At 41.2% G+C, this 22,909-nt stretch overlaps 1 protein-coding gene across 1 annotated transcript in view; it reads right to left on the reverse strand.

Moving 5' to 3' along the window:
* CARMIL2 (capping protein regulator and myosin 1 linker 2) overlaps positions 1-22,909 on the reverse strand; it is a 582,193-nt gene that overhangs the window by 485,523 nt on the left and 73,761 nt on the right. The window contains exons 8-9 of the mRNA XM_033941489.1: positions 20,862-20,958; positions 2,126-2,183 (exon numbers count right to left, since the gene is read on the reverse strand). Of these exons, the coding sequence (XP_033797380.1) occupies positions 2,126-2,183; positions 20,862-20,958 (155 nt within the window). The remainder of the gene's footprint in view (positions 1-2,125; positions 2,184-20,861; positions 20,959-22,909) is intronic.

A 22,909-nucleotide genomic window follows, 5' to 3' on the forward strand; every position in this document is an offset into this window, starting at 1 on the left:
TGGCTGCAACATTAAGGGTACATGTTCCAGGATACCCTTTATGCTCCAGAAATCAAGCATTAAGGCCCGGATTCTCTTCAGGACACTGAATGTTAGGCGGCAGTAGGCATCCTACCGCCACCTAACTTAATTGTTTTAATTGGTGAGAAATGACGCGGTAAGTAGCCGCATTGTTTAAAACCAATTAAAGAGTTATTAAAAAAAAAAAAAGGCACCACTATGCCACCTTTGAGACCAGCACCTAGGTCCTTGGAGGTTAGCAGTGCATAGTGGCGCCAAAGCCTGAAGTGGGCATGGTTAGGAGTGGCACTGGACTTCAGCGTCACTATGCGCTGATGGCCACGATTTTGAAGGGACTCTAGGTGCCGGAAATGTAGGTCTGTGAAACCCTGGCCTGCATTTCCGGCACATAGGGTCCCATCAAGCTGCAATTCTAGAAGCAGTGCCTGTCATTGATGCGGTAGGCTCCTAATTTGTAGGTGCCTGTTATGGCAGGCACCGCTTACAGAATCGGCCCTCTAATTGACATTCCAGATTTTAAACAAATTAGAATGCAGAAACTTGATCTTCATGGTTGTTGTTCCTTCGTTAGGGAATACTCTACCAAAGGAATTAAGAATGATGGAATCTGTGCGTACTTAGAAAGTCATTAAAAACATTTCTTTTTTTTTACAGGCATTTTCATGAAGTAGTAAATATGTATTTAACTTTCAGGTATTTTGATTGATGAATTTGTATCTGTGTTATTGAATATTTTAGATTTAAATTTTCTGTTTTAGATTTAAATTTTGCAATGTTTTATTTTAATTTTAAAACTATTCTGGGTGGCTTACATGTTATGTATGTATGCTGTAAACCACCCCAATTTGTAGATGTGTGGTATAAGAAATTTTTAAAATTAAATTAAAAATTCATGCAAATCTTCTCACGGAGCCTTCATTGTTTCAGTAATATTGCACCTAAAGTCCTGTGAAAATGGAGGGTATCTTAGGATAACAACTCAAATCAACTGTGGAGTAATTCTCACAAAGAATGTGGAAGAATTGTCAAATGAGCAGCAAGTACTTGTATTTTATATGGAGATAAACCTATTACATGCTAAATTTGATCCTTGTTTAAGATGAAAGCATGGTGTTACTACGAGTATATTAAACTATATTTCCTTTACTATACATCCATACAGAGCATCTCTATCCAGCACTCAAGCAACCTTGAGAAAACCCACATTCCTTGCACTCAAGTTTATATATTATATTCTCAGGAAAAGGTATTTTGTAAAAGTATAAATCAGTCCTCGGGACAATGATATATAAAGAAATATTGCATAGCATATAATGAGTACAAATTTCCTTCCAGTAAGGAAACATTATGTCAGTGTACATTTTATAGAAATGAGGTGTTAGAACTTTTCCATTTCTGGCCCATGAGTGCATCAAACTTCTACTTGATCTTAGGCTATCTTCAGATACAGATAGTATGTTCAAGAAGCAGTTGCAAGCATAGTTCTTCACTTAAACTGACAGGAAGCTTTCAACTTCTTTAAGATTATATTTTCACTTTGGGTCATCCTTCAGCAGAGTCTATGGTGTTATATCTCAGTCATGTTTGTCAGTCCTCATTATGTTTTTTATCTATATGTTTTTACTTTTCTGATGCATTATGAATGTACTTTTGTGATCTACCTAGTACCTTATATGAACTATAAATTTTTATATAAATTTAGGCATATTTGATTTTGCTGACTAACCTGATGATCTTTCATATATGCTCTTGTGATGCACTCTAGTTTTCTATATGGCTAACATCATTCCATAGCACTAGGGACACAATGATGACATACCAGATGAAGCTTGCTAATGGAACACTGCAGGTTGTTGCTAGCCATTTTTTATTTTTTCAGGGTTCTAGAATGTTGCTTGGACATAACTATTCATCCTCACTGCCCTGCAGCTGATACTGTTGCTCAGAACCATAGAAAGCTATAATTTGTGACGTGCCCACTAGCATTTGCCCTACCCTGCCTGCTTTGCCATCACCAATGAGAGGATATGGTAAAGTAAGTGCAATTTTTTGTGTCCTTCTAAATCTGTGCCCTGAGAGGGGCTGCACTGCTATTGTTACTTACACAGTCCTCGTCTTGGATAACCTGGACTATCCTGTGCAGAATATCAGCCAAAGAGGCCCTGGAGGAGAGAACCAGACAAATCTTTTATACTGGCAGCTTCTGTCACTTTACAAATTAAAAGTCTCATAACAATTTTGGCACTCTTTTTCATAACATTCCTCATATTTATGATTTGTCTGTCTTTGTACTCACTGAAAGCGATTTGAAAAGTTGCTTATACAATTATACATCGGATACACATGTAAAGTTACATGCTTACATCCTGTAAATGTGTAACTCGACCTGGACTAAGGGAAGACATTCCTAGGGATGAGGTTGGGAAGCAATTTGCATACATATTTTTGAAAATATGCATATATGTGTGAAAAATATTCCAAAATATTTGTGTGAATATATTTTAAAAAAAACAACTAGTGTTACTGTTAGTAAGCACATGAATCCTCTGGGGAAATTTTCAAAACAGAAATCTGTGTATGTTTTCATTTTGAAAATTTGCTGGTACCCGTACAGAGAAAATTATGTGTCTATTATTCATGCATTTTTACAACTATAAATTCACTCCCATTAACTCCTAAACCATTCAATTTACAGCAACTGGATGTTCTAGAAAAACACGTCTAAAATCTAGACAAGTGAATAGATTTTTTTTCCTATAAACTTTGGGGGGTAATATTCAGCTGGCTAATATCAGTATACAATGGTAACCATTGGTTGAATTGGGGCCAGATATATAGTATAGCCAGATATGTAGTACCAGCATCAATTTGGGTACAAGCATTGAATATCCTGGCAGTCAGTGACTTGCTGAGAGTTACCCATGTACCCGGATAGCTAACCAAATAACTCATGACATGCTTTTTTACCATCCTTTGTTAACCAGATAGTTATTTGAACATGGGTGGTGCCTGGGTAACTCCTAGCTCCATCCTGACTGACCTGACACTGATCAGATAATGCCACAGTGGTCCTCCTTGATTTTTGGGAGTGCTATCTGGTTATGTAGCACTGAAAATCCAGGGAACACCTGGTCAGCGGGAGATATCTGAGTAGGAAGTTCTTCTACTTAGCTATCTCCTACTGGATAGCAGACCCTTAGAGAACTAGTCAAAAACTGGGGAAATAATCACTTTTTCAGTTGCAGTGATCTATTTTTGCATTAAATGATACTGAAATACTTTGGCTACTATAAATTCTTAACTTGCATAGGCAAATGAATAATACAAGTTTCTAAGAAATCAGTGCTGTGAAAAAACAAGCGGGGAAAGAATACAGATCATGGCTCGTGGAGTTTTTTCTTACTGTTCTTCATATTGTATGTACATGTGCATGTATAGCTGTGCTTTCTCTGCAAGTCAGGCGCATGCAGAGAAAGCTTAGCTACACGAAATCACACATACACACATAACATGGAGAAAGAAGGGAGGAAATGGGTTTGTAACTGGGGGTGGGAGATACTTTGGTTGGGTAGAAAAGAACTTCTAAGGATGCAGAAGGTGAAGGTGGTTGGTGGATAGAGAAAGTGGGTAGGGTAATAGAGCAGGGTAAAGGAAGAAGGGGGTAGCTAAGTGGGAATGGTTTTGGCAGGTAGGGGGAATTTTTTTTTGGGGGGGGGTTCTTTAGAAGGTAGCAGATAGTTTTGTGGAAACTATGAAGGGGTACAGTTGAAGTGGGGGGAGAGGTTGAGAATGTTTGTCTGTCTTGGGTTAAAATAACTTTCTGTTGAAACTTGTCATTGGGGAAAAAGTCGCTGTAATGACACATGGATTTCAAAAGTGGGCCAGATGAGACTGGGTTTCCAGAGAAATAAGTTCTCTGACAAATGTCCCAAAGAATTTCTATGAGAGTATCAGTTCAGCTTCTGCAGTAGAGAAACTTACATTCAGTGAAACACAGCAGTTAGAAAATTGTTCCTTTCACACTACTTTTCCCCATTCTCTACTCTCCCTTCCCTATGAACTGTTCACACACCCCAGAACTACTCCCCAACTGATCCCATACCTTCCTACAATTATGCCTTGGTAACTTTTCAACTAACCCCAACATGCCCAACCCCCAAACTAACCCACCCCAACTTCCTAAATGCCAGTACCCTCCAAACATATGAACACATGATTAGCCATACTGGGTCAGACCAATGGTCATCTAGCTTATAATTCTGTTTCCAACAGTGGCCAATCCAGGTCAAAAGTATCTGACAGAAATCCAAAAAACTAACCCCATTGCCCCACTACCCACAAACTTCCTCAATTGTCTAAACCTACCCCCTAAAACTACCTCCATGCAATTATTGCAACTACTCTACAACCCCCTAAAATGCCCCATTTTATATTTATTGTTATTTCTATGGTTAAACCTAGTGATTGAATCATATGACTTTCTTAGTTGCTGCGGAAACTGCCAAATTTTAGCTGTTTCTATGGGCAGTGCCAGAATATGGTACTAGCAAAAGTATGAAAAACCAACCCTTAATACAGCAATATCTCATGTTAAAACTATATATCAACAACATATAAGGTCCTCCCTCATATCCAGGGCTTTTAAATGTTGTATATGAAGGGGGTGTCCACTCCTTCACATCATTTTGCCTCTCCAAAGTAGGTTCCCATTAATCTGAAAGACAGCAATTACCATTGAGTCTTAGATGCATGAGACAGCAAATCTTGTTGCTGAATCATTATGTCCACAAGGTAGTGGATTTTAACTTGCCCCTGAGGAAGCACTGAAACAGGGTACTCTGTTAGGCAGGAAATTGATTCACACAGAAAAGATAAGAGTTGTGTTGTGTTGGGTTTTGGTTTTTTTTGGAATACACAGAATATGAATGGTGACATCCACTTAAGAAGGATAATTCATAAGAATTATATTAATTAAGCAAGTTTTTGTTACACACAGGACTCTTGGAAATAGCGTTTATGCAATTTTAGACCCTTTCTAGTAATATTTAGTGCAAAGCAGTTATTTTGAATTTAAACACCTGAATGGATGGTGTCATGATTTAAATGGTGCCTTGTGGTTGACAGACAACCACACCAAGTGATACCTACAATTTAGGTGCCGCTAAGCAACGTTTATAGAATCAGGCCCTAAATGCTTTCCTGAATAAATATACCTGTGAATGATTTTCTAAAACTAGCATGATTAGACATCAACCTGGCAGAGTTCTACAGAGTAGGTTTTGCTCCATAGAAACACAACATTCTTCCCGTCTTAGTTGCTTAAATAAATGTATTTCACATTAAAATTTGTTTGCTGATCACAAAGCTCTGGCTGGGCAGTATTACTTTTTCTCTCACTGCATGGCTGAGTTGTTTTGCAGTGCTATAGATTTGGAGCAACGGCATGAACATTTTACTTTAGTCCACTTGTTATTTTAAAGACCATTTGATACCCAAAGACTCCTAAGACTCCTGATGCAGGCCGGATGGCTGAAACATGATCATGTTAAGTCGTTGAGTTGTTTTGGATGTTTGAATTGGTTTGGATGAATAAAGATCATTGGATTTATCAGATGAGTTGAAAGACACTTTTTTGTGCACCATTCTGATTGGACATTTCCACTTTGCTCTTGTTTGTTTGGGCAGTATTACTGTAATGATGATATAAGTGACAGTGGAAATTCTTAATGTAAAGCTCTGTGAACATAGTATAAGACTTTAAATTGAGTTCTCCAAAAATAGAAAGGCAATGCAAGTTAGCCAATATAGAAGAAATATGTTCAAATCAGGATATTCTTGTTAACATGAGTGGCTGCATTTTGTGTAACCTGTACAAGAGGCCGCTGAAAAGTTGGGGCAGTCTCCATCGAGAGCTATACACTTAGGCCATGATTCTCAAAAACCCGCATTAAAAAGCGAAGGTCTGCTATCACAGCCATTTTGATACTGAATCTAAAAACCAGAGACAATCTTAAAAAATCGCGCATGCAAATAAGATTGGCAGAGAGCAGCAAAGATTTCCTACATTTGCATGTGCCCATCACTGATGGGCACATGCATAGAAAAAACACCGTAAAAAAACAAAAACCCACACTCTCCCGCTGGCAGCAGGAGAGACTTTTATGAAGTGTGCATAAAATATGCCTTTTCTCTCCAAAAAACCTACTATAATTCAGGTAATCTTGTAATTTGTTTTTAATGTAAAATTTATCAAGACCCAGAGTCAGAAATACACAAGACAAGGGTATCGTACACGAGGTCAAGAAGAAACGTTGGCTTTTAACAAGCGCGCATGAAGCATGCCTGTCTCTCCCAAAAACTCAAAAGAAGTGTGATTTTACTATCCTCCACTTTAAAATATATTAGATACACATTTTTTAAAAAATTAGCCACAGTCAAAACACAAGTGCTGGCAATGTAATGGCACCCCCGGACCAGTCGCTGCTTTTTGTCGCCAAAAGCTGGTGCCGCTCTTTGAAAATGCCTCGGCGATTTTTAAGAATCCACTGGAAGGCTCATTTCAATGTTAGAGAGCACATGCTATTGTCGGAGACTGCTATATACCTCACAAAAGACAGAGATAATCCGTTTTGATAATCTGCCTCTAAAATGTGTGCAGGCTAAACCACCGGAAAACAGTTTAGCGACAGCGTTAAAATTTTGAGAATCTTGCCCTTAGTGCAGAGATTTTCAACTTTTTTTGTTCCGTCAGAAAAATACGGAATGAAAAAGTGGAAAAATCACTGGATTAAGTATATAGCCCTTGATGGAATCTGCCCCAACTTCGTTGGTTGGGCTGAGAACTTTTCAGCAACCTTTCATAATCCTCCATTGCCCCCCAGTGGAAAAAAACATATCTATATGTAAACCACTTTGAAACTACAGATAGGTGGTATATCATATTTCACCCCCTTTCCCTTCCCTAATGTTCAAGGCAATATAATGGTAAACCCAAAATAAAGATCACTACAATAACTGAAGTGACATAACACCAAACTTTGAATTACCCTTCTGAAATTCTCAAAATCTTTAAAAAAAAAATAAAAAATTCACATAATCATCTTACCAATTGACATTTATAGGGCATAGTTCTATAAATGTGATGAATTTAGCAAGCATCCTTGATAACATAATTATTGTCTGGTTTTTGGAGCAATAAAGTTGAAAGGCGCTGTGCACTTACAAAATCTTATGCCAGTGCATAAACCTTTGAAAAGGCTATACTCCTGCCAATAAGGTCAATAAGGTATTCTTAGAGAACCAGATGACATTAAGTTGTAGTCAAAGGCACACCCATATAGAACATGCTCCAACATCAGTTTGTCATACATGCATATACAAATGTATATACACAAACAAAATACATAAACATACAATCCAAGGCATTTCTTTGAAGAGGTGAATGAACATGTAAAGGTGAGCCAGCTGATATTGTAATGTATCTCAAACTTTCTCGAGCCGGGGCATACTATGGGTAGTAGCCACAGCTTGAGGCACCTGGAAGTGCGTGGACGTCACCATGATGACACCATGTGCATGCGTGACATCATCATGTCGATATTCACGCATTTGCAGAGGCCCTCCAGACAGGCCCTGAAATGCTAGTAAGGCGTGCCAGAAGGAAAGTCTAACAAATTTCAACTGAGTACCCCAACCACAGACCTCTCAAGCTCCACCCTACACCAACCCAAGCTCTTCCCCAGATCCCGCCCCCTTTACTAATTGTAATGCAGTTTTTTCCATTAATTTTTCATATACACACAATATACACAGCAGATATAAATTCTCAAAACTGACATATTTCTATCACTATATTGAAAATAAAATCATTTTCCCTACCTTTGTTGTCTGGTGACTTTATTTTTCTGTGCTTTTAACTATGTTTCCAGTCGCTTCTTATCCACTGACTGTTTTTCTCTCCTTCTTCACTTTCTGCCTTGTAGCCATCTTTGGCATTAACTTAACATTCAATTTTTACATTTTTCTGCTTTTTCTCAAAATATACTTTTCCATGTCTTACCTTCCCTTCCTATCTCTCTCTCCCTTTTCGTCACCATTTCCATGGTCTGACATCTCTCTCCTTCCCTCCTTTCCCCCCCCCCAGTAATCCAACATCTCTCTCCTTCCCTCCCTCCTCCTAATGGTCCAACTTCTCTCTCTTTCCTTTCCCCTTTCCCAGTCTGGCATCTCTCTCCTCTCCTTCCCATAATCTGGTATCTCTCTACTACTACTACTACTACTACTACTACTACTACTACTACTACTACTACTATTATTTCTACCAGGCTCCCTTCCTTCCCTTCTATTCCCTGGTTTGGTATCTCTCCCTTCCTTTAGTCATCTCTCCTTTCCCCTTCCCCCCCCAGTGGTGTAACATTTTTTTTCCCTTCCTCCTTTCTGCCCCCTGCAGTCCATCTCCTTTCTCTTTCTCCTTTCTGGCCCCGCTCCCAATCCAACATTTCTCCCTCCTTTCCACCAGTCCAAAATTTCTCTCTCTCTTCCTCCTGCATGCTTCTTCTCCTTTGGTTCTCCTTCCCTCCCCTAACCAACATCTCTCTCTCTCTCCCTCCATGAGTCTAACTTTTCACTTTCTGCCCTCTCCTCTTTCCCCCCAAGTGTGACATTTCTGTTTCCCTCCTTTCTGTCCTCCCCATCCATCTTACACTCTCCATGAATCCAACCCTTTCTGTCTCCTGCACACTTCTCTCTCTCCTTGCCTCTTCCCTCGAGTGACATCCTTCCTTCCCACTCCCCAACCCATGTTCTTTCCCCATGCATTATTTTTCCCTCTCTCATCACTCTCACTCCTCCTGTAACAATTTTCCTTCCTTCCTTCCATTTCCCCCCCAACCCCACTCACAGCTAATATGCTCTCTCCCCTTCTCCTCCAGTGTGTAGCATCTTTCCTTTCCCTCCCCTTCTGCCAGGTCCAGCAGCATCTCTTCTCCCTTCCCTTTCCCTGCCCCCTGTCCAGTAGCACCTTTTCCTCTCCCCCTGGCCAGCAATACCCCTTCTCCCTTCCATCCTTCCCTTTCCCCCTGTCCAGCAATACCCCTTATCCCTTCCATTCTCTCCCCCCTGTCCAGCAGTACCCCTTCTCCCTTACCTTTCCCTCCTCCCTTGTCTCTAGTGGAAGCTCACTGTGTGCTTTTAACTTGGTCACACAGCTGCTGCTAGGATTAATTTAGACGCAGTTTCATCCGGGAGCCTCGGGGCCTTTGCTAGACCAGCCCATTGCATCATCAAAATGGGCTGGCCTAGCTGCCCTGAGGCTCAGGGATGAAACCTCGTCTAAATTAATCCTAGCGGCAGCTGTGTGACCAAGTTAAAAGCTCACCTAGCTGCCGCTGCTGGTTGGGGAGGGAGGGGTACAGAGAGAAATGCGATGGCAGGCAGGTATGTGCAGAGAGAAACACAACAGGTGTGCAGGGGGGTGCAGAGAGAAACACGACGGCATGTGATCCTCTGGTCCACAATGAGAGATAAGTCAGCTGGCTGGTGCTTCTCTTCCTCCTCAGTGTACTACGGCACACTTGGAATCTCAGGAGGCACACTAGTGTGCCGTAGCACACAGTTTGCGATACACTGTGATATTGTGTATTTGAATTTTCAAAAGGCATTTGACAAAGTACCTCATGAAAGACTTTTGAGGAAATTTGAAAGTCATGGGATAGGAGGTAATGTACTATTGTGGATTAAGAACTGGTTGAGACAGAACACAAAGAGTAGGTTTAAAAGTCAATTTTCTCAATGGAGAAGGGTAAAAAATGGGGTTCCTCAGGGGTCTGTGCTGGGACTGCTGATTTTTAACATATTTATCAATGATCCAGAGATGGGAATAACTAGAGAGAAAATGACATTTCCTGATGACAAAGTTGTAATATCGCAAGAGGACTATGAAAACTTGCAAGAGGACCTTGTGAGAGTGGGAGACTAGGCATCAAAATGTCAGATGACATTTAATGTAAGCAAGTGCAAAATGATGCATGTGGGAAAGCTAACTATAGCTACGCGATGCAGGGTTACACATTAGGAGTCACTGCCCAGGAAAAGGATCTAGATGTCATCGTTGAGGATATGTTGAAAGCTCAGCTCAATGTGTGGAAGCGGCTAAGAAAGCAAATAGAATGTGGAAGTGGCTAAGAAAGCAAATAGAATGTTAGGAATTATCAAGAAAGGAATGTAAAACAAAGAGAAAATGTTATAATGCCCTTGTATCGCTCTATGGTACGGCCGCACCTTGAATACTGTGTGTAATTCTAGTCGCTGTATCTCAAAAAAGATATAGCAGCATTAGAAAAGGAACAGAAAAGAACGATGAAAATGATAAAAGGGGTGGGATGATTTCATATGAGGAAAGGCTAAAGTGTCTAGGGCTCTTCAGCTTGGAGAAGAGATGGTTCAGGAGTGATATGATAGAGGCCTATAAATCACTGAGTGGAGTGGAAAGGGTAGATATGAATCACTTGTTTATTCTTTCCAAAAATATTAGAACTAGGGGTCATGCAATTCAATGAGTGAGCCAACCATATTCCATAAGCTCACACAGCTAATAATGTAAGCTTCTATTACCCATGGAACTAGGTACCTGGGAAACTGAGTTCGATTCTCACTGTAGCTCCTTGTGACCCTGGCAAATCACTTAACCCTCAGTTGCCCCAGGTACAGAACTTAGATCGTGAGCCCACTAGGGACAGAAAAAAGTACCTGCATATAGTACCTGTAAATTGCTTTGATTGTACCCATGGAAAGGTGGTATATCAAGTCCATAAACCTTTACCCTTATACTCTGATCTACATAGGTTTCTGCATTTAACCCTTGACTGACATGGAGAAGGATTCCACCACTAATGATGCAGGTAACCAGAATGCCTTTGATCCAGACCCAGAAGCTGATAGGCTGGGTGTTGAATACAATGAGGATGAAAGTGAAGTGGATGAAGAAGAAGAGGAGACCCCTACTTGGCTGCCTGCCACTGTGACTAATACCATGTGCTGGAGATCTGAATGAGTTGAAGCCATTGGTGTGAAAGGGCCCAATGGCTCTTAAGACTTCTTTGTCCCACCTATGTTTTAGTGCTTTGGAGCTTTATCTGCCTGGGACAGGATTCTGTTTTGGGAACTCTGGGTTTACTGGCAGGCACACATTTAGGCATGGTTGAGCTGAGGGGAAAAGTATTTCAAGTTTTATTAAAATTTGATATTCAGCTCATCAATTTAAGCGGTATACATTTCAAATCTAAAATCGGAAGACATGAAATCAGACATACAGACGTACTGGTACAAAAGGGGAAGGAGGGAGAACTACATATCAATATAGGACAGAGAAACGTTGAAGGGTAGTACAGTAGGAAGTCTATAGGACATGGCCATTTCCCCTTAAGGATACTCCCTCAGTGTCAGAACTATCTTAAGGTCTATAGTCCCACCCAAGAGGAGAGTGACAAGGGAGGGGTGGAACAAGAGCAGAAACTAGGAAGTATAAAAGCTAGGGCATAGCCAGGTTAAGGAAGCCCAGAGGGAAGTAGACAATGCCCAACCACATTTGCCTCCACCACCTACATACAGTATGAACTGCATCTGTAACAACCAGGTAAACCCAGTGTCATTGGGAACCTTGAAGAGCTATACTGTATGCTTAGTCCAGCCAGGCTGGTATCTGTTGTTGACTAGAGACCTGTGCAAGCTGAGGCTTGCAGGGGCAGGACCATGGAAGGACATTTTGCTTGCACCTAAGGATTATTTTGTATTATTTTGCCTTGCCTATGAAGCAAACATGACCCTCATATTTTGTATTATTTTGCCTTGCCTATGAAGCAAACATAGCACCTTTAATAAAGTATTTTTTATTTTGCTGACCTTGATTGTTGTATGCTCCAGTCACTCCTGGCTCTAGGGCCCACTCTTGTTCACGTTGCCATACTTTTCTAAAAGGTTGTTTAATTGGAGCAACTGTACCAGTATTAATCTTACATGTCACCAGCTTGTTGAGAGTATGGAAAAGTGTTAATATAATAAAGTTTTTAACTTCTGAATTTGTTATGAATTTTTAACTTTTCACAGTCTACTGCCACAGGAGGAATTTCATCTGATGTAATCTGGTTGGGTTTTTTTTTTTCTTTATTCTACTTATCTTCCAGAGGTTAAAGTGAAATTGCAGCTTCAATTCATCAAATACATATATCTTTCATGGTTTTATTACTTCTACTAGATGTACCCATGGGGGTATCTAAACATTCAGAAGGCCTGCATTTAGCACTCTAACAAGAAGATTCCCAGCTGCACACAGTGTGAGAACATTGGCTGCCAATTTTTATCAGGTAAACATCGCCTTTGTAGCTGTTACTACTACAGAGCAAGCATTCATCCCTTTTACACTGTGGCAATGGCTGTCAAGGATTTTCTCATAAATTGGTAGTAATAAACCAACTTTTCTTTAGATTGGTCATAGATTTTTTGTTATGCAACGGTAAATATTTTATTCACACTCACATTTACTAAAGAATCCTTCCAGATGTTGCAGAACGTTTATTCCCAATATACTTGTTTATTTATGCGTTGTTTTTCATGAAGAGATTCACCTAAAGTGATTTACAATACATTGAATAGTAATTGGGTACTTGTAAGTATTTTCCCTATTTGTCTTAGCAGGTTCACAATCTTGTCCAGAGTCACAGGGAGTAGGCTGGGATTGAACACAGAACCTCAGGGTACTGAGGGAGCTCTAACCATCAGGCCACTTCTCCCTTTCTAATTCTCCATTTCTTTTATTGGTCATCACTACAAAAATACACCTATTAGAACCTTAAATCACTGAACATCTGCCTCTACGCAATTAAGTACTGATGGAATATTTCTATTTACTGTTATTGATATTACCCATTGCATCACAAAATTCTTCTGTGTTAATTTTTCCCCAAAAATGATTCATTATTATATTGAAGCCAGCGATTTTTTTTTCTATTAATATCAAGTTCTTGGCAATTGCTTTCTCTCTATGAAGTTCCATACCTCATTTTGTTGTGCATCTTCTTTATCTTCTAACATTGGAGTCTATGATTACTTATTGCTGATTTCTCTGAGGACTTCCCTTTGGACAATTCCACCTTCAAGTTCAGTCCTGGCTGTTTTACTTCACTAACTGGTATTTCATTATATCTGTCTAGTCTCATTCTTTGAAGACTCTTTCATTATAGCATTCTCTAGTGAAATGTCCTGTCTCATCACAATTATAGTGTATAACATATTTTTGTAACCCCCAAAAGAAGATCTTCTACTGTAAACAGTTATGGCAGGGACTGTTTTTATTCTGTCACTCAAATGTCCTCCTTGCTTTCTCTCTGTATATAATCTAATTACGGTATGTCTTCTGGCTGCCTTCCCATTTGTTGTAAAAGATTTACCAACTCTGTCTGCATTCACCACTGCATTGTTTTCTGCTTCAACAGTTGTGCTTCCTACAGGTAATTTGCTTCAGTTCTTTTATATTGTTTTAACTAGCATACTCGTATTATTCTCATATTATCCTATTCTGTCCATCTGATAGGTTCATATGTAAGTTCGGAGAAAATCATTCCATTTTTTCGTATACCTACCTTTCCATTTTGAAACACCTTACACCAATCAAAAATGAGTATTTAAAACCTCTCCACCATAATGTACTCCCCAAAATTCAGGAGTTTTTATTTTTCGTGATGCCAGAAATGTTAATACAAATAAATAACTGAAAAAAATTTCCCTTTCTTTGTCATGATTTACATAATGGAGGGTTCCTATTACATTTATAAAAGCAGTCTCTCGGTATTGTTACAGCAATCAACAATGCACAATTTGTCTCAAAGCTAGAGGTGAGAGAAAAGTGCGGTTCTGTTTTTAACTATTTTGGGGCTCTTTTACAAAGCTGCAGCAAAAAGTGGTCTTAGCGTGTCATTACGTGGGTCTTTCCCATGCGCTAAGGCCATTTATGACTTGGCTGGAATATATCCGATTTTCCATTTTTTTATTTGATGGTAATGCATTAATGTTAATAAAATTTAACTAAATAAGTTATATTGTGGTTACTGAGAGGCAATACATTCAAAACCCTGTTAATAAATCATAAGGGGAGACCGCCATTAGAAGTGGAAATGTGCACAAGATTTTTTTGACATAATTTCTCTGCTGAAGCATCCAACAGAGTTAGCAAAACAAGGTCTCTTGTCAGGAGCTGTTAACTGGGAGTTGTTGGGACATGTGAGCAGTAATCTAGCTTGATGATTGGAGAGAAGACCATTAGTAAGATAAGTCCTTTGTCCTGTGTGCACCTGATAGGCAGGTTTCATTATTAAATCCTGGATACAGTAAGTGGGAGGTTTTTTTAGGCTATGATATGATTAATAGCAACTGAAGAGTTAACAGTGCTATGTTACTTTGAGGGTTTTTTTCTCCCCTTATGATTTAGTAACAGGGTTTTGAATGTATTGCCTCTCAGTGACCACAATAAAACAAATTATTTGGTGAATTTTTATTAGAATAATTGTTATTATCCTTTGAAGTTTTTAATGCACTAATATTGACATTAGCATGCAACCATTAACATGAATTTGTCTTTAGGGCCAGATTCTGTAAGCGGCACCAATATCGGTGGCTGCCTTAAAAGCAGCTACCGATTACATCTCAATCACTCAACAGCGCCGGTTACAGAAACACGCCGAAATTCAGCCAAGATAGGCGACTGAAATGTAGGCCTGGAAAATCCTGACCTACATTTCAGCTGCTTATCTATGCTGCCATGGGATCCTAAAATCAGGGCGCAGCACCATAAGCTGATTGCGGCCAGTGACCCCCCAGCTGCAATAGGCAGGAGAGATCCCTCCTGCTGTAATCCCCGAAGTTAACACCCCCCAACTGCGATAGGCAGGAGGGATATCCACTTCCTCCTGCCTGCAAGCCTCCCCCCATCCCATGACCTTCCCCAACCGCCTTAGGCACCCAGGCCAATCAGGGTCTTAGACCCCCTTCCCGGTGCATCCTGGGATATACTGGGAGGGACCAATGGGTTGGCCCCTCCCAGTGTATCCCAGGATGCACCAGATTGGCCCCTCCCAGTGTACCTCACTGGGAATGGGAAGGCGCACCACTGTGAAGAGACAGGCTTGCTGGCCAGAGGGTATAGGCATCCCTCCAGCTGACCAAACTACAAAAGGTGTGTGGGGGGTCATAAGAACATAAGAACATAACATAAGAACATAAGAACTGCCTTCTCCGGATCAGACCTTCGGTCCATCAAGTCCACCATATCCTTATATGCCTCTCTTAAGGAGATATGCATCTAGTTTGCTCTTGAAGCCTAGGACGGTCGATTCCGTCATAATCTCCTCTGGGAGGGCATTCCAGGTGTCAACCACTCTCTGAGTGAAGCAGAACTTCCTAACATTAGTCCTGAACCTGTCCCCCCTTAGCTTCATTACATGTCCTCTAGTCCGTGTCAAATTGGACAATGTAAATAATCTTCTCTGCTCTATTTTGTCGATTCCTTTCAGTATTTTGAAGGTCTCGATCATATCCCCACGCAGTCTCCTTTTCTCAAGGGAGAACAATCCTAGTGTTATAAGTCTGTCCTCGTATTCCAGTTTCTCCATACCCTTCACCAGTTTTGTTGCTCGTCTCTGCACCCTCTCCAGCAGTTTTATATCCTTCTTTAGGTAGGGAGACCAATGTTGGACGCAGTATTCCAAGTGGGGTCTGACCATTGCCCTATAAAGCGGCATTATAACTTTCTCCGATCTACTCGAGATTCCTTTCTTTATCATGCCCAACATTCTATTTGCCTTCTTTGCCGCTGCCGCGCATTGTGCCGACGGCTTCAGGGTCCTATCTATCAGTACACCCAGGTCCTTTTCTTGTTCACTCTTCCCCAGAGTTGCACCTGACATTGTATACTCGTATTCCTTATTCTTATTGCCTAAATGCATTACCTTGCATTTCTCCACATTGAACTTCATCTGCCATTTCTCTGCCCATGTTTCCAACCGACACAAGTCGCTCTGGAGTTTCTCTCTATCCTCCTGCGATCTGATCGCCCGGCATAGTTTTGTATCGTCTGCAAACTTGATGATCTCACTGGATGTTCCTTCCTCCAGGTCATTGATATAAATATTAAAAAGGATCGGCCCAAGTACCGAGCCCTGGGGTACACCACTAGTCACTTTCTCCCAGTCGGAGAACTTCCCATTTATGCCCACTCTCTGCTTTCGGTTTTCCAGCCATTTGCCTATCCATCTTTGTATATCCCCCTCTATGCCATGGCTTTGTAGTTTCCTGAGAAGTCTTTCGTGTGGAACTTTGTCGAACGCTTTCTGGAAGTCCAAGTATATTATGTCCACCGGCTTCCCACTATCAATTTGCTCGTTCACGGTCTCAAAAAATTGGAGTAAATTCGTCAAACATGATTTCCCTTTCCTGAATCCATGTTGACTGGGTTTCATCAAGTCGTGTGCGTCCAAGTGCAGGGCTTGGGGGGTATCGGGATGGGGGTTCGGGAGTATTGGCAGTTGTGGGGGTCATGGGTTCGTTGGAGGTTTGGAAAGTGTTGGAGTGGGAGATTTGGAGGGTTTCAGGAGTATCGGCGGTTGGGGGCAGGTCATGAGTTCGGGGGGGAAGGGGTGCTTGCAGGCAGGAAGGAGTAGGCATCTACTAAAATAACTGGATTTAAAGTAGTGAGATCTACACAATAACAAGCAAGTAACTTCAGTCTCAACAGAATTCCAAGCTTTTATAGTTTGAATATAACTTGGGACAGTTGTAAGCTCTCTGTATGGCTCAGATGGGGGCCAGTGTTGGTTTGTTAAACAAATTGGAGAGTTTGGAGAATCAAAGTAAAACAGAATAATTTGTATTTTATTAATTTTTCTAAGGAAAAAAAAAAGTGGGGAGGGAACTGTACACATCAACTTATGACGATGTTGAGTTTCAAATCATTTATTAGATACAACACATATACAAATAAACTGCAGTTCGTGAAAGGCCCAGCTATGCGGCACCTTGAGCGATACGTTGGATCCATGATCACATACTATTTTTCCATAGATGCAAAGTATTTCAACACCATCTAGTGGATTGTTTACCCATACCCCTGATGCAAGCTTCAATGTTGCAGCCGAAACATGGACCGTATCAGGTATAAGAGAGTCCGAAAGGATTTGCAAGACATACTGTATGGACTGATATGTTTGTATATGTGTTGTATCGTCACAGGTTGATGTGTACAGTTCCTTTCCCACTTTTTCTCTTCTGTTGTTATTCACTGTGAGGTTGTTGGCTGTTTTTTGTGTTTATATTAACTTTTCTAAATCACCAGTAATATCAGCTTTGGCCATGTTACAGAAGTTTTTGAAGGAGATTTTGGAAATTTCTTTGAATAATTTACCAACAATTACTACAGTATATTATGGGGCTCATTTTCAAAAAAGAGAAAACATCAAAAAAATGGAATAAAGGGACAGATGGACGTTTTTCTCGCCAAACCTTTCCACTTCATTATTTTCAAAACCCATTTTCTAAATGAATTTCTATGCTGTTTGTCTCAAGGGAGCATATTAGAAGCATGATCTGAGTAGGTCTAGGGTGGGCTTAGGATCTGGATATTTTTCTGCAATAATCAAATACAATTTGGGCACAATTTGGATATTTGGGGCTAGACCTGTTTTAACAACAATTTATTATTTTTATAGCGCTACCAGGTGCACGCAGCACTGTATATTGTGCATGCAAGAGACGGTCCCTTCTCAGAAGAGCTTACAATCTAATTATGGCAGACACACAGATGGGGACTAAAGGAAATGACAGACCTACATGATGGTTGGATCATTGTTTAAACACAGCTTCAAATAAGTGGGTTTTTAGTCTGGTTTTGAATACTGCCAGAGATGGAGCTTGATGTGGCAGGCCAGACAGGTTGTTCCAAGCATGTGGTGCAGCAAGGTAGAATGGACAGAGACAGGAGCTGGAGGTAGAGAAGGATACAGAGAGGAGGGACTTATCTGATGAGCAGAGTTCCCAGAGGGGAGTATAGGGAGTAACGAGAGGAGAGATACTGAGGAGCTGCAGAGCAAATACACTTGAATGGCAGTAAGAGGAGTTTGAATCGTATGCGGACATGGACCAGGAGCCAGTGAAATGATTCAAGGAGAGGAGTAATGTGGGTATAGTGACACTAGCGGGTATAAAGCCCATATGTATACCGGAATTGGCGTGTGCTAAAGAGTATAAAGCTCATATGTATAAAATGGGCTTCTTTGTATTTAATGCAAATTAAGCTTTAGTAAACTACTACTACTTATTATTTCTATAGCACTGCCAGACGCACAGAGCACTGTAAGGGCTCCTTTCTGAGAGTTCCTTGCAGTTTCCACCCTTTCTCCCTTCTTTGCCTGCCTTACCGGTGGCAGCAGCTCATTTCTGCTGCTCCCTATATCTCATTACTGATTACCTGGAACTGTGCTGATCATTGAACTCCGTTTAAGTTGGGATGCTTCTGTTACAAAGTTCTCTACGCCACAGCCCCTCTATACTTGGTTAATAGATTTTCCTTGGCGTTATACACACATAGTAGAAGAACCCATCCTTTGTTTAACTCTCCTTCAATCCAGGATTGTAAAAGTATAAAATTTCTCAATCATACTTTGGCATCCCAAGCGACCCTTCATGATAAAGAATTTTGAGCTTTGTTGCTAGCAGCTCACTCTTATAAAGACTTTAGATCACAATTGAAAAGCTATTTATTTTCTAAATACCTAACCAACTAACTCTCTTCATTCCATGAATTTTGATTTTCTTTAGTAATTTTTTGTAAACCGCATTGAACTAATGGTTACGCAGTCAACAAGCACAATATTATGTTATGTTATTAGGCACACAGCAGTGTTCTGATCAGATTGAAGTGGAGAGATATGACGTAGCAGTAGACCAGTGAAAAGCACATTGCAGTAATCCAGATGAGAAGTGACAAGAGCGTGGATGAGGGTATTGGCATCATGTTCAGAAAGGAAAGGATGGATTTAGAGAAAGAATCTGCAAGTTTTGGAAGTCTGTTGGATATGAGAGGAGAAGGAGAGCAATGAGTCAAAGATTGCGAGGTTGCGAGTTGACGAGACAGGAAGGATGAGGGTGTTATCCACTGCTATAGATAATGGAGGAAGGGAAGAGAAGAGTTTAGGAAGAAAGATAAGGAGTTTAGTCTTGGCCATATTTAATTTGAGATGGTGTCAGAAAGGCAGGCTTAAACTCGGGCCTGGATTCCCGTAGAAATTTCAGCCACGGAGAAGTAAATTTGCCGGTCATCAGCACAGAGGTGGTACTGGAACCCATGGGATGAAATTAGAGCACTGAGAGAAAAAGTGTAGATGGAGAAAAGAAGAGGTCCCAGGACAGATCCCTGAGGTACGCCGACCGATAGTAGAAAGGCGGCGCAAGAGGATCCTCCAGAGCTTATGCTAAAGCTGCGATGGGAAAGATAGGAAGAAAACCATGAAATAACAGAGCCCTGAAACCCAAGCAAGGACGTTTCAATGAGTAGGCAGTGATCTACAGTGTCAAATGCTGCAGATACATCAAGGAGGATGAGGATGGAGTAGAGTCCTTTGGATTTGGCCAGGAGCAGGTCATTGGAGACTTTAGCAAGAGCAGTTTCCATGAAGTGAAGGGGTCAGAAACCTGATTGAAAGGAGTCGAGTTTAGCTACATTGAAAGGAAGTCAGGACAATGGTGGGGGACAGCTCATTCTAGTAGTTTGGATATAAAAGGAAAGGGAGATTAGGGTGATAACTGGATAATTTTACAAAGAATAAGTGCCCCAAAAATGCCCAAATTGACTAGATGATTATTGGAGGGATGTTAGCATGACCCCCTTCCATGCTCTCTCAGTGGTCATTGACTCCCTCCCACCCCACCCCTCCACCCCTAAAGATGTGAATGAAATAGTAGATACCTGCCTGTATGATAGCTTCAAATGTTATGAGCAGTCCTATTAGAGCAGCAAGCAGGTTCCTGGAATAGCCTAGTGGGAGGTATAGTGAACTATGGAGCAGGGGGCTCAGGCCCATACTCACTTATGGAGGAATATGTGAGTCTTTCAACCCCTAACCCTAATCCTACTGTACCCACATATAAGTGACACCTGCAGGCAAAAGGGGTATTGATGTGGATGGAATTCATTGATGGAGAATGTGGTGAAATCAGTTAGTTTAGCGGGGTTTAAAAAAGGTTTGGATAATTTCCTAAAAGAGAAGTCCATAAGCCATTATTGAGATGGCTTGGGGAAATCCACTGCTTATTCCTAGGAAAGCAGCATAAAAAGCACAGTTACTTACCATAACAGGTGGTATCCAGGGACAGCAGGCACATATTCTCACATGTGGGCGATGTCATCCACAGAGTCTGGTATGGACAGTGTTAAAAGTGAACTGTCACTTTAAGTTTTAAGAAACTTTGCGATTGCCCACACTGTGCTTGCATGAGAGCCTTCCCGCCCATCTTCTCCCTTTCTTCCCATCCAGACCTCCTGCTGCCTCCACTGCCCTGCTTCTTGGAGGGCGAGGGGACATGCTTGCATGCAGGCCTGTGCTTCAAGGCTCCATGCTCAGTTTCCTTATAGCTTTGGGTCTAGGAAAAGGTAGGAAAGCATTGGCAGCAGAAGGTCTGTTAGAGAGAAGTGAAGAAAGGGCTGGCTCTGGGAGGAGAAACATGGCTGGTTCTATTCATGGATCATGCACGCTTTCATCTTGTTTAATAATAGAAATATAAATGTGTCTTGTTTTACTTACTTGGATTTTATGTTAAAGTTTTTTCCTAAAGCAACGTGCTGAATGGATTTGCTTCTGCCAATTGCTAAAACTAGGGTCACCATATCAGAATCAAACCCTGCTGACAGAAAACATGATTCAGATCAGCAATAATATCATCTCTTTCATTTAACCTCAAACATGCAAGTAGCATAGCACACTTTGGGGCTCTTTTATTAACACTTAATGGGCGCTATCGGAATTGGCATGTGCTAAAGCAGGGGTGCCCACACTTTTTGGGCTTGCGAGCTACTTTTTAAATGACCAAGTCAAAATGATCTACCAACAATAAAATTAAAAAAAAAAACACAAAGCACACTGTACGCATAGAAAATGTTAATTATCATTCCTATTCCAAGGTTTTTCAAAGAGGTCAAAGCAGATGACTCTATTCACTATCACCTCAGTAACAACCATACAAAAATAGACAAATATACCCCCCTCCCTTTTTACTAAATCACGATAGCAGTTTTTAGCGCAGGGAGCTGCGCTGAATGCCCAGCGCTGCTCTCGACACTCATAGGCTCCCTGAGCTAAAAACCTCTATTGCGGTTTAGTAAAAGGGGACCTTAGTGTAAAATATAGACAGCAGATATAAATTCAGACACATTTTGATCACTAAATTTAAAATAAAATCATTTTTCCTACCTTGTCTGGTGATTTCATGAGTCTCTGGTTGCACTTTCTTCTTCTGACTGTGCATACAATCTTTCTTCTCTTCTTTTAGCCTGTATGCTTCCTCTCCTCCAGACCTCATTTCTTCCCCCAACTTTTCCTTCCTCTTCACTGCCTTTTCTTTCTCTCTGCCTCCCTTTCTTTTTTTTCTGTTTCTCTTCTTTCCTTCTGTCTCCCTGCCTGCCCTTTTTCTTTCTTTCTCCTTGCCCTCCCCCAAGCCACTGCCACTGCCACTGCCATTGCCATCGGGGACCAGAACCCAAACGCCACCAATAACAGGCCCCAAGCTCTCCCTGCTTCGGCCAACCAGCATTCCTCTCCCCGACATCAATTCTGCCGTCGGGAAGAGGAAGGCTGATCAGCCCAAGATCGTGATCAACCTATTGGGGGAAATGCTGCCGGGTCCTGCCTTCGCAGAAACTGAAAGTAGGCAGGACCCGGCAGCAAGAAGAGGAAATGCTTCATTTACTTGTCTCCCGCCTTAGCCCGTAGCAAACGCTTGCTCAGGGCTCTCAACATGTGTGTGCCGGCTTCCCTTCTCCCCTCCCCCCCGGATATAACTTCCGGTTTCGGAGGGAAGAGAAGAGAAGCCGGCACGCACACTTTAGAGCCCGGAGCATAAGTTCGCTGCGGGCTGAAATTTCCAAGCCGGTTTTTTGGGGGGGTTTTAATGTTCAGCAGCGGCAGATGACAGCTGGGCGGACCGCCCAGCTAAAAGGCCCTAGGGAGAACACTGGAGAGGAAGGCTGATCGGCTCATAGATCAGGACGGCAACACGAGTCTGCGATCGACTCACGTTGCCTTCCTGAGCTACTGGTCGATCGCGATCGACGTGTTGGGCACCCCTGTGCTAAAGGGTATATAGCCCATATGTATGAAATGGATTTCTTTGTATTTAATGCATATTAAGTTTTAGTAAACTACTACTACTTATCATTTCTATAGCACTGCCAGATGCACACAGCACTGTAAGGGCCCCCTTCTGAGGGTTCCTTGCAGTTTCCACCCTTTCTCCCTCCTTTGCCTGCCCTCCCAGTGGCAGCAGCTCATTTCTGTTGCTCTCTATATCTCATTATTGATTATCTGGAACTGTGCTGATCATTGAACTAATCATTTGTAAAACTCATGAGACAGATGATCTTGTAATGGAAAGAAAAATTTCCAGGAGCTAGAACTGCAAGTTTAAAAAAATAACAGACAGAGCTAGCAGAGGAAAATCTGGTAGATGAATGGAAAGAGTGACATTTATTTATTTAGATTTTTATCCCTTCCTCCTAGTAGCTCAGAACGGTTTATAAGTAAACATTCACAATGGAGTGAATTGGACATACAAGATCATACAGTAGATTTAAATA

This window comes from Geotrypetes seraphini, chromosome 4 (assembly GCF_902459505.1).
Source record: "Geotrypetes seraphini chromosome 4, aGeoSer1.1, whole genome shotgun sequence".
Classification (NCBI taxonomy): domain Eukaryota; kingdom Metazoa; phylum Chordata; class Amphibia; order Gymnophiona; family Dermophiidae; genus Geotrypetes; species Geotrypetes seraphini.